General features: G+C 36.4%; 1 protein-coding gene across 6 annotated transcripts in view; it reads right to left on the bottom strand.

Annotated features, from left to right (window-relative positions):
* The window catches only part of SLC25A12 (solute carrier family 25 member 12), a 58,422-nt gene that overhangs the window by 23,266 nt on the left and 22,481 nt on the right, over positions 1-12,675 (bottom strand). For all 6 annotated transcript variants that reach the window (XR_009819430.1, XR_009819431.1, XM_062004598.1 and 3 more), the window contains exons 7-12: positions 12,101-12,239; positions 10,683-10,776; positions 9,972-10,056; positions 4,017-4,101; positions 3,393-3,551; positions 126-178 (exon numbers count right to left, since the gene is read on the bottom strand). Coding sequence is in view for 4 of the 6 variants with exons in the window: in XM_062004598.1 (XP_061860582.1) it covers positions 126-178; positions 3,393-3,551; positions 4,017-4,101; positions 9,972-10,056; positions 10,683-10,776; positions 12,101-12,239 (615 nt within the window). In the remaining 2 variants the exon portion in view is untranslated. The remainder of the gene's footprint in view (positions 1-125; positions 179-3,392; positions 3,552-4,016; positions 4,102-9,971; positions 10,057-10,682; positions 10,777-12,100; positions 12,240-12,675) is intronic.

Consider the following 12,675-nt stretch of genomic DNA (forward strand, 5'->3'; position numbering starts at 1 on the left):
TTTATGAAACGATATATATTAGAGCGCTTGTAAGTGGTGATTTTTCACACATTTTAGGAAATACACCCTGTGTATGTTAACAAACAAATGGATGCCAAGAAAGGGGAAAAAAAGAAGATACGTACAGTTAGCTTAATAGCCTTTTCTGGAGCAACACCTATCAGCTGTGGTAACAAGCCTATAGAAACAAAGACATCATAAGGCAACGTTATCTTCCTAATAGAGAAACTAGTATTTTGTAAATGCCTCTCTGCACATGGGTTATCCTTTGAGGTGGATGATGTTTAAGTGTGCAAATGCTGCTAGAACACTGCATATTCATACCAATACAATTTTATATTGAGATTTGCATTGAAAAGGGTAATGAAAAAGGTGACCAGATCTGCCTTCCACAACCAAATCAAGTGTGACGCTGTTGCTGTATAGAAGGGAAAAAAGGCTAAGGATGGAACACATATCTTGGATGTATCTAATACTTAAAGAGTTTGAATTTTTTAGCCTCTTAATATAATTTTCCCATAAAGCTTGCATTTGCCTTATAAAAAGAGAGAGTAATCATGAGATATACATTTGACTATGACAAATTATCAAGTCACTTGTACTTGACTTAGTAACCTAATTTTTCAGAAGGCTTCAGTCAAATAAGGATATAAAGGATTTTCTCTTGTTCATTCTAACGTGGTAGCATGAACTTCTTTAAACTCTATTACTAGTAAGTATTTTTTTTCTCACCAAGAGCAAGCCTTGGTGGACAGAACAGATTTTGAAAGGCCCTTGTTCCTGTAGAATAGCTACTATCAAAATGAACTGCCATTTGACAAAGGCACACACACTTTTCTAGGAACTAGGAGGTTTAAGAAAAAAATCAGTAGATGGCAGTCTTAACTTCCTAACGCACGGGGGGATAACAGCATCTGGGACATGTAAATCCATTTTCTCCCCAGTCACTTTGGCATATGAACAGATTATAAAAATGAAACGGCTTATTTTTATTAGAAGTGATCATTTCCCAATAGCATTCCATGGTTATGGAATATTAGTTTGTCGGAAGTGTTTGCCAGTTAATTAACAAAAAATCCCACACCAATTACATCCAATATCAGCTAATGGCAACACAACTGTATGGATGCAGCTTCTCGCTATCCATTAGGTGAAAAGAATAATAGCTAAAAAAATCATTAAAAGTGTTCAAAACTCCCAAAAGGACTCAGTCTACAGAATTTTTATACTACTTCAGAGCAAACATACCTAAATAGAAAGTGCAGTGGTTAATATATGCATTGTGGTGTTTTCTTCCAACATAGTACCTTCTGTGTGATTTACAGACTTACTGTGCTGAGGAAAGGTAGTTATTAAATATAAGAAAGACTGACAATAACAAAAAGAAATGTTGCCCTCCCAGACTGAATCTCTGAGATCTACCATGAAAAGAAAATCCAGCTCTGCAGTGCCTACACTTTAGAAACTCAAAATGACCAGACCAAACAGCGTAAGACAGCCCTCCCACACCTTTTTATGCAGCTGAACTTGCTGGGCGCACACCTTTAGTGTTCCAGAGAACCTGAGACCCTGCTTATTCTAGTGATGGACCTTAGAAGACACGTCATTAGTTCTGATGTTGGATGTCAGTATTCAAAAATGTCATAATATTCTTGACCAAAAATTATACATTTTAAAATATGAACATTCCAGTATGCATTTAGCTCTATTTTTAAAACTTCAGTAAACAACTACATTGTATTGCTATATTACAACAAGGATAATCCAGCTCAGGAATATAAGAAACCTGTAACAGACCCACAGTCAACTCCACAAACGTTTCTCTTGCTTGGTTTACTACACTTTCATAGACCATCTGATCTAACAGTCCAAGACCTTAGTAAGATGCTGAGCATTAACTTTAACATTTTCAAAACAACTACATGAGCCTCTTACGCTAAACAATCTTAAACACAATTATTAGACAGACTATTAAAAAGTTTAGCAAACTGACATTCTTTCAAACAAGCACATTTTTTCTCAAGTCTAAAGCACTGCATTTAACTCATCAATTGAGTAATCTTTGATTTCACAGTGTTCAGGAAAGGTTAGGAAACAGAAATAAAAATCACAAATTATCAGTTTTAGAAGCTGCTGTGCAAAACCATGTGATTGGTGGGAGGGCTGGGAAGAGAAAGACAGCAGTACTGTAGAAATAGTCTCATAAATGTCATTCAAGGAATATTTGCTTTTGTGAAAGTTGTAGCAACAAAAAAAGAAAACTATTTACCAGTAAGAAGCAATTTCTGAAGATTACAGCTATTTCATTAACATTTTCACTGAGATATTCCTCCCTCTACTGACTTGCATAACAAAATTCTGCAAGACCACAAAAAAATCTTTAGCCAGAATTCACAGATTTTCACATGCAAAAACTTCTCAGACACAGCCCTTAAAGGACACCGTACGGTGCTTTCATTGACAGAACATAAGGCAAAGCAGAAAAAAAGGCTATGACCATCACATAAGTGAGTGACTGCTCCAACTAAAAAAAAATAAGTGTGCCATTTAATAAATACCTTATTAATCCCTACAAAAATCGTGTACTTCATTAAGTTATGTGAAATGCCAATTAAAAATAGGTAATTCAACTATATATTAATTTCAGAGGACCGGATAGTAGTATGTACCCCCTATGTAAGTCACCTTATTTCTATGATAAAACCCCCTTATTTATATTATTAAAACCCCTTGTAGAATCTTCTCCTAAGCTAAAACAAGATATAAGATAGCTTTCAGTCTAACTGACAAAACTGATAAGAAGCTGCTTTGAATTCTTAACCCATATTTTAGAGGTTTTTTTCTTTCTTTAAAAAATTCTATTATTTCCCTGTTTTCATTTTAAAGTAGAGTGACATAATACAATAGCAGGATGCAATTCAGAGGATAAAATCATAAAACATTTCCCACTACCTGCAGAAGAATGAGGCCTAAGATACAGCATCCACGTAGCTTTCAAATCTACTGTCTTTTGTTTCTTAACAAAAAGTACTTGCAGTAAAACGGATCTGTATCCCTCAGTTGCTAATCTACTCCTGATGTTCGCACCCAGCCAAAAGTTACAATCTTCACTTTGTGATATAAGTACGTTCACAACACTCGCACCCCAGAAGCAGGACTTGAAACAATCTATGCAGTAAGGAGAAAATCAGTAACAACAAAAAAATGCTCAGTTTTTCCCAGGAATTGTTCATGATGAACCGTGTGCAAGGGAAGACAAATACTGAGCTCTATGAAACAGAAGCAAAATTGAACACGATACTTTCCTGATTTTCCCATTAGAAAAACAACTGTTGCGGTATTAAAAACAAAGCAGAAAATCTCCATCTTGATTTTTTTTGAAATTCACTTACCTCTGTAAAGACCAAAAAAGCCTTCAAAACGCAAAACCTTTTTAAAGCAGTCAAAGCTGTTTTTATACATCAACTCTCCTACGACTGAACCGCTGGAGCGCTGATTCTGCATACGAGTTTTCACCAGATCTATGGGATACACTGCAGTAGCACCAACAGCTGTAAGAAAGCATTTGGAGTATTATTTGTGCAACATAATCACTGGTGTAGTAAGTAATTACTACAATGGTTTTCTACAACATTTATTTAAATGATAAGAATATATAAGCCAGTAAGAACTCTGCAATGTTGGAATTATGAAAGGGCAATATTGAAAGTCTAGGAAAAAAGTCTCAAGGAGAAGAGATTACGCTATTACATAAAACAAGATGTGCGGAACAGAGAAAACCAATCTGAATTCCAGTAAAGAAATCTGGTACTGGAGTAGAGTTTCTGAGGACTGTGCAGGGATACTAGAACAGAAGCACTAGGAAAAGACAGGGAATGGTACAAACAAAAGCGGTTCTACCCTCCAATTCTTCACATGTATAACCAGGAAATGCACCTTAGATGAGACCAAGTAGTTTAGCAAGACAGCGTTAAACTAACACAAGCTTGAAAACACAAGCAAGAAATGTTACTCACCTCCAGCAACTGACCCCAAAGTGAACCTGTAAGCTGATTCAGCTACCTGGAGCCAGATAGGCCTGCCTAACTCTCCAAAAGATTGCTGTGTGAAGGGGGAAAAAAAAAAGAAAGCTTGAAAATCTTAAAGGGAAAACAAAGATGCCTGTGAATTGGCTTTCATAACATTACAGAAGGAATGTGATAAAAATTGTTAGCTTTATTTTAAGGAAGGAAAAAAAAAATGCTATATAACTTCCATTATGCCTAATGAATCAAGCACACTTCAGAAAATATTCTGCCTTACATATTCCTAGTGTAACTGAAACAACTATGGTCATGAAAAAGTAGACAGAAACTCAAATCAACTTTGCTACGTTTCATTCTGTTGTCTTTGCATTTGTAAGGCATGGAACCCTCTTCTAGTGCAAATAAAAATCAGTACCTCAGAAGGAATTCAGTATCTCACAGACTGCATCTATCAGCATGGATACATTTTAAGATTACATATACATTAACACATAGCATAAACATGACATTCCATGTCTTCAACGAAAAAGTCAATTATTCTCCAATTATTCCCCAAAGTATTCTCTACCTTTTCAGACAGTTGAAAATTTATAGATGCAATTATGACTTCACTCATTTCAATCTCATACACTACTATAAATGTATTAGTGTTCTAAATAAATACAAGTCTCCATAGAAAATATTTACAGAGATTCATAATCATTATGGTTATTAGAAACAAGGTAACTGATAAACAAGATGTAAGTGTTCACAAACTTGCACTATGAAGTGTGCATGAGGGGCCAAATTTTCTTCCAAACATAACAGAATAATTTATATTATGCAGCATAATTTGTATGGGCTATGTAAGTGGTCAAGACATTAACTGTTAAATTCCATATTAAAGCAGATACTATAGCTGTTTTCCCAAACATCAACCTGGTTTTCCTAAAAGCACCCTGTAACATTAGCAGATGTCCTTCTGACAGCATAGCTGGCGTGTATACAGACTGCTACAGGAGGGTCTGCTTGGATGTACATTATAAACTCACCTCAAAGATTATCACATGCACATTTCACAGTTAACTCACCAGTGCTACTTAACTAAGTTATATTCAGCTTACTGAAGCTCTGAAAAGTGCAGTACTCACAGTGAGACAGCACGTACCTCAGCGTAAGCTACTCTGTTTAGAGTGGTATTACATCAGATGTGCCAAGATCTGCCTTTATTACATAAAGTTACACTATATGTACACAATGTAAAACCAAAGCCCGAGACTAAAATGAGATCATTACCTGTAAAAAACTATGAATTTCATTTTATACAGTTTTGTCACAGAAGAAAAGGCTACCACCATTTCCTTCCACAAGGCATTTTCCTCCCTCAACAACACAGCTTAAGAGATAAGAAGAGAGAAATTGTAGGTAGTGACAAGATTATAAAAGGCGCAAGTGCACCAGCATAAAAAAGCAAAAATCAAATGTATTGCCTTTACAAGTAAACGGAAGCAATTCTGAAGAATATCCTTGCTATGCTCAAAATGCTGAATTTTTCTTAACTAAAAAAAAAAAAATCACAAGAAAAGCAAAATAACAACAAAAATCCAAAATACAGAGATATTTATTTTGATGCATGCAAATAAAAGCCATATGCACTAAAAGTACCCCAAAAAGGCTCAGAAGAAGGATTTGGTTTTCATTGCAGAAAAATTTTCCCCAACTTTAGCACACCTGCCTCCTTTGAGCTATTTTACAGTTCTTCTTTTCCTTCTAAGCTCTACAAAGTTCTCATCAATGTCCAGTCACTACCTTCAGACATTAACCTTAATGAATACATCACTCTGTATTAAAAATAAAATTATTTCTGAAGGAAACGCCACTTTTATATTATTAAATAAGTGTTCACAAAGTTTGTGCTTTACTTGTATGTTCAGATGGATATGTAAATGATTGTAATTAATGCTATAGCTTTCAAATCATGAATATTTATAAACAGAAAATTACTGTAGCTGTCATCCCCCTAGGATATTCAGCTGCTGGTCTTTAAGAAAATCTCACACAATGAAAAAACTGACAATAAAGCAAACATCGTATAAAGCAGGCTAATTTCCATTTCTACCAAACCAACATAGTGTGAGTTTATGTAAAAACTCAGACTTTCTTTTAAGAAGTAATTTTAAAATCATAGAAAACTGATTACAGACTTGTTTTCCTTTTACAAGGACAGAGAGACCTCACTGGGATGATATTTTCTCTTCCATGAAGGGACATCTTTCATTTTGTCGCTACAGTTAAATAAGGTAACATAAGGTTCATGTAGGATAAGGTCTAGTAAAAAACTGTTCCTTACAAATCAAAGAAAATTAAATTATTTTGCTTTCTGCTGTGCTCTCCTAACACAGAATGCAGATTAGGATGAAAATACAATATATTACTCCAAGAGTGTGAAAAGAGTATATTCTACTCTAGTGGTAAGTGAAACTTCTACCAGGGAGCTCATTTTTCAATAGTGCCAAGATACAAAGGTAATTCTGAAATGTAAAATACAAGAAGTCAGTATTTTGTCTACTCAGAACGGCGAATGCCATGAAGACACTGACTAAAACTGAAGCTGGAAGTTAGGAATGTAATTACAAAAATTCATCTCTCATTAGTCTAGATAAACATAAACACGCTTCTGTGTCAATCCATTCCATCATTCTTCTTGTTAGGAATCCATAGGACTGCAGTCACTGCTGAGTAGATTTTGGACACTTATCTCATTGGCTAAAGTATATCTCATAACCTAAGGACAACACAGCAGTAACATTAAGAACAGACCAAATGCTGCATTTCAGATCAATTTGTTTGACAGAGGACTGAATGATCAAATCTACCTGTAATAACCATAACTCAAATACACTCAAAGTCTCATACATGGAATGCTTCCATACAGGACATTTTTGGAACCATAGCAGTTGAACTAATTCAAGATCTTCCTGTCAATGATATATATCCTGGATTTTGTAGTACATACAACTGCTTAAAGGAACCTCTGTGCAATACGCATAAAAAGTGAGCTGAGAAATAAAAGGCTTATAAACACAAACTTTCATTTTCAGATGAACTTCTGGGAACCCCAACCACTGGCAAATGCAGGACATACACATGGCAAACAAGGCACAGGGGATTTTGTCACTGCACTGCCACTTTATCTCAGACCACCTTGCAGTAGTACTGTCTGTCACTGGCATCACCAGAATACAGAACCTGAACTTCACTTTATGGCAGACAGTATAGCTTAGAATGGCTGACAAAGGTACTGATGCCAGATGCACATCCTCCTGCCCCAACAGCCCAGATGGCTGAGCTACTTGAGAATCAGTTGCTGAATCACTGCAGTTCAGGAGTACCATTTTAACAAAACTCATCACCAGCATCAGATTGCCATAAATGCTGAGCTGCAAGACGTGGCCTTTCAGCAGCTGATTCCTACGACGCTCAGCTGTCTGCGTACAAAGTGAGGTGTGGGCAGCTGGGAGAAGAACCCAGGCCAAGCTAAGCTATGCCCACTGGGAAATCAGAGCCCTCATGTCTTGATAGGCATTCCATAAACTCAGACTAAAAGACAGAGAATTGGAGTTGTTTAGACATTGTAAGAAAACAGGAACCTTTAGCATGAAAAATTATATTTATCTAATTAGCACACAAAGACATATTTAGTCAGAAATACGACATATGCTCAAATAGGATCTTTAGCATTAAATTTGTGCTTCCCTTTGTATATTACTTTGTGTAGAACCAAGTTCCTCATGAAGTTCTAATAGTAAAAAGAAAGAAAAGATCACAAACTTTTAAGATCAGATGCTCTTTGTTTTACATAATAAACACCGATGTGTGACTGGCCTATGTTACATGATTATGCCATCGTGTAGTTCACCATGTATGTATTGGAATAGAATGGAATATTCAGCACCACAGAGGCTTCATTATGCTGCGAGCTTCAATATCGGCAGTTCTTCAGATTCAATCTTTGATGAAGGTTAAAGTAAAATTTAATTCACAACTTAACTAGCATTAGACAGGTCTGAATGAAATAGAAAACCTTTTGGATTATATGATGAACCAAAAATATAGTGAAGATAAACCTCCAAAATCTAAATTTATTTTTAACACAAACTTAAAAGCTACACTCCGGAAAGTAAGCACTATGGTACCCAGGAAACTGTGGTGGAAAGTCTAAACATAAGCTAAACATCTGCAAAATGTTTGGTACAACGGTAAAAAGAGCAAGAAACAAATTTAAAATCCTACTGCATAGCCTGGGACTCTTATGCTGAACTATACATGTTTAATACGGAAAGTATTATAAAAGCAAAGGTAGCAAACATGAATGCAAAGGTCTGGTAAAATAGGGGGTTAACATTCTACTCTGATATTTTTTGCCTTCTAATTCTACCCTTTTTTGATCAGTCCCTATAAATTTGAATTCCCTTCCTACTGCCTAGGCCAGAGAGCCAACATGTACAGCAAAATTCAACTGTCATTCGGACAAATGGTTAAGCCAACTATTTAATCCATCAATATAAACCTTGCATTTAATATTCATATATTTTACTATCTGTATTGGGCTTGCATAGCACAGTTTTCATAGTGGAGGGGTTACAGGGCTTCTGTAAGAAGCTGCTAGAAGCTTTTCCTATGTCTGATGGAGCCAGTGCTCCAAGATGGACCCACCACTGGCTAAAGCCAAGCCCATCAGTGATGGTGGTAATGCCTCTGGGATTACCAGATTTAAGAAGGGAGAAGAAGAAAAACCTGTGCAATTGCAGCCAGAGAGATTAAGAATGTGAGAGCAACAACTCTACAGGTCAGTGAAGGAGGAGGGGAAGGAGATGGTCCAGGTGCCAAAGCAGAGATTCCCCTGCAGCCCATGGTGAGGCCCTGCCCCTGCAGCTATGGAGGCTACAGAGAAGCAGAGACCCACTTACAGTCTGGGGAGAACCCCATACCAGAGTGGGTGAATGCCCGAAAGAGGCTATGACCCCACGGGAAGCCCACGCCGGAGCAGGCTCCTGGCAGGACTTGTGACCCCATGGGTGACCCACCCTGGAGCAGTCTGTTCCTGAAGGCCTGCACCCCATGGAAAGGGCCTATGCTGGAGCAGTTCATGAAGAACTGCTGCCCATAGGAAAGATTCACATTGGAGAAGTTCATGGAGAACTGTCTCACATGAGAGAGACTCCACACTGGAGTTGGGGAAAAGTGTGAGGAGTCCTCTCCCTACGGAGGAAGGAATGACAGAGACAACGTGTGATGAACTACCCAGAACCCCCACTCCCCATGCCTCTGCATCACTGTAGGAGAAGGAGGTTGAGAAATCAGGAGTAAAATTAAGATCAGGAAGAAGGGAGAGGTGAGAGGAAGGTGTTTTAAGATATAATTTTTATTTCTCATTATCCCACTCTGATTTGATTGGTTATCAATTAAGCTAATTTCCCCAAGTTGAGTCTGGTCTCTCCATGACAGTAATTGCTGAGTGAGCTCCCTGTCCTTAACTCAATCCACAAACCCTTCATTATGTCTCTGCCCTATCCAGCTGAGGAAGAAGAGTGATAGGGCCATTTTGGTGGGGACCTGATGTCCAGACAGGGTCAACCCACCACACTTATCTAAAAAGAATTTTATAATTACGGCGTTAAATTACTTAGTGAAGTGAAAGGCCTTTTCAAGAGTGAACAAAAAAATTCACAGTAAGGAATCCAGGTATCTCTGCATGCACATATCTAACCAGGCTATGCTTCAATAGGACATCTAATATCTTGTTTAGAAACATACTCACTGGTTTGTCCCATTTCTCTCCTCACAGCAATACACACAGCATGTTTCACTGTTTAGGAATCTGTTTAAAGGGTATCATTCTTATTTTTCATATGCAAGTACATTTAAACATTAACTTAATTTAAATTTTATTCTCCCTCTACTTACCTGTCTCTGGAGTTCTGCCAAGTTGTAAGGTAACGCACCTTCAGCCAGCGGTGCTATTCTCTCAATATCTGACAAAGTTAAGCGCCTTTACACAAAGCAGAGAAAAGCCAATTACTGTTAGATAAATCAGACATATTCAGTAGAGTGTTCCTGGCCATACCCCACAGAATATACCCTGAATTTAAAAAGAAAACACCTGTCATACATGAATGCACATCTAAGATGTCTGCTACACTGTAATAAAGAATGCTTGCAGTTAGAAGGGTCTTTTCTTCTTGTAGCTCACAAGTGGAGATGAAGAGAGTTTGGACTTTTCAGAAGCAAGTTCTCCATTACTAGTATTACAAATTTAACTATTTCTAGGTGGAATATTCTAGTAGGAATACCTAAGATTTCACATGCATTAAAGATTAACATAAAACATCATAATTACTTAAATGTTAATAATTCCAGTGTACTGTAGCCTTTTGGTATGACTGTAACTTATTTTTCTATTTTACATGTATACTTACAAGATTACAGTAATTTTGTTTGATATACACAACTCAAAAAATAATATACATACACTAAAGATGGTTTACATTGAACACATTACTGTAATGAAATATAAAGAATGCAAAGCTTTAAAAAATTAAGATTAAAATGAGTAGTTTTCACACAGAAAACATCAAAATAATTACTGTAAAGTTATAAAATTAGTTATGATGTTACCCAGTAACATTGTATAAATCTGCAAGTTGGTACAGAATATCTATTTCCAGTGGTGTAACTTGTCCAAAGTGGATTGCAGAGTGGCTAAATTCCTCTGGAGTTAAAAGGGAAAGAGAAATAAAGTAATTGTGTTATTTGTCAAATTTCCTCTTTAAATGGTCACTAGTAATGTTAATAGCATAAAGTCTATCACCAAGAAGCAAAATCCATAATGCAAAGGGGAATTATATTTTTAGGAGAAAATCTATCTTGAAACGGGCCTTTGCATCACAGAGCAAGTCTGACTACATAACTCTGACTTATAGTAAGAATTCATCAAACTCAACAAAAATCCTCATAATAGCAAGCTTAATTAAATCACATCCACAATTTGTGATTCTTGTTTGTGAAATTCTGCAAAACAGAACAGATCAAAATAACAGTCCACTTTCCACAGCTTTAAGGGCAACTGACTCATTACTGCCTTCACGTCCAGATTTCTTTCCCTGCTAGCGAGCTCTGAATGAACCCCAAGCTTAATATTCATCTAGCCAAATTACATGATACATTCATGACGAAACTGGCAAGCTACAGTAAAAAGTCTGAGCAGTGAAAACAGTAGCTTTCCTTCCCCAGTACAAATCCAAGTAGGATGTATTTTTACATCTGCACTGAAAAATATTGCTAGGCAATTTGGAGGATGAGGACAGGCATTTTGTGCTTTCCTTTTTGGACAAAGGTAGCCAAAGTATATGAACATAAGTGAAACAATGACAAAAAATAAAAAGGAACTTGGTATGCTTTTTACCACACATAGGCTGGGCAGGTCGTATTCATATAAGTAATAAAATCACTGACAAAGTCTCACATAAAATGACTAAAAAGCAGTCCATTCATGCCTGTGGCAAGACTGAAATATTGCAACCTTTCATATGCACAAAGATTAGCTACGTCCTACCAGACATAGACTATAGATAAAACCCCTCAGGTAGGCAAGCACTAAAAAGTTATAAAATATTAACATTTTTTTAAAAAATAATTAATCCTGCATAAACCAAGTACAGCTAGAACAACATGGAGATTACTGATGACAGACTCTTAAACATAACCCATTCTATCACAATCACTGGGAACTTTAAGCAATCATGTGTTCCCTTCAAGGAGTGATAACATCCTCAACAGTATACTGCCTTGCAGTTATCCTCTCAAACTAATAAGGCCAACATGACTCCTAACAGAACCCCAATTCTTCTCCTTAATGAGCTAGATGAAAATGATTACTAACCTGTGAAGACAAAAATCACCCTTTTAACACTTTTACAGTAGCCCCAACCTTGCACACTACTGTAGTTTATGACTTTCCCTAGCTCACATGCAACATCAAATTACAAATTGGACAGAACTAAAAAATTAATACAATGTAATAAAAAATGCTTTACCTTTTGTGACTTCAACATCTCTTCTTGTACCTGCTATGTTACTGTATATCTTCCTGACGAGATCCATGTTATTCAAAAGGGCGTTAAATGCATTGAAATAGGAGAAGCTGACCTGATGTGAAACAGTTCCACCAGCAGCCTTTAAAAAGTAAAGGAATACAGTTAAGTACCTTAAGCCTTTTACAATGTCTTATTATAAATCACAGAAACAACCACTTGGGCAAATAAGGGAAGAGTTTAAGATATCTTTCTATTCTTGTAACTTTAAGGCATTTTTAAAAGAAATATGATGGGAGAATTATTAGGCAGAATACTTTGTTTTTATGGAACATTAGGAAACAAACAGGAAATAATCAGGAATTATTATCCAGTTCATATGATACAAACAATAAATGGGCTGCTGAGTATTTTTCTGATTACTTCTAATAGACAAATGCATGTAAACACTACTTTATCTAAAGGCATTAACTGACTTCTTGCATCATATGAAGCAGTGACCATTTATTTTGAAGTCTAAAGTTAGTAGATATTTTAAATTTTGTGGAAGACAGTAGGCCTTATTAGTTAAGTAAGGC

This window comes from Colius striatus, chromosome 11, assembly GCF_028858725.1.
Source record: "Colius striatus isolate bColStr4 chromosome 11, bColStr4.1.hap1, whole genome shotgun sequence".
Lineage (NCBI taxonomy): Eukaryota > Metazoa > Chordata > Aves > Coliiformes > Coliidae > Colius > Colius striatus.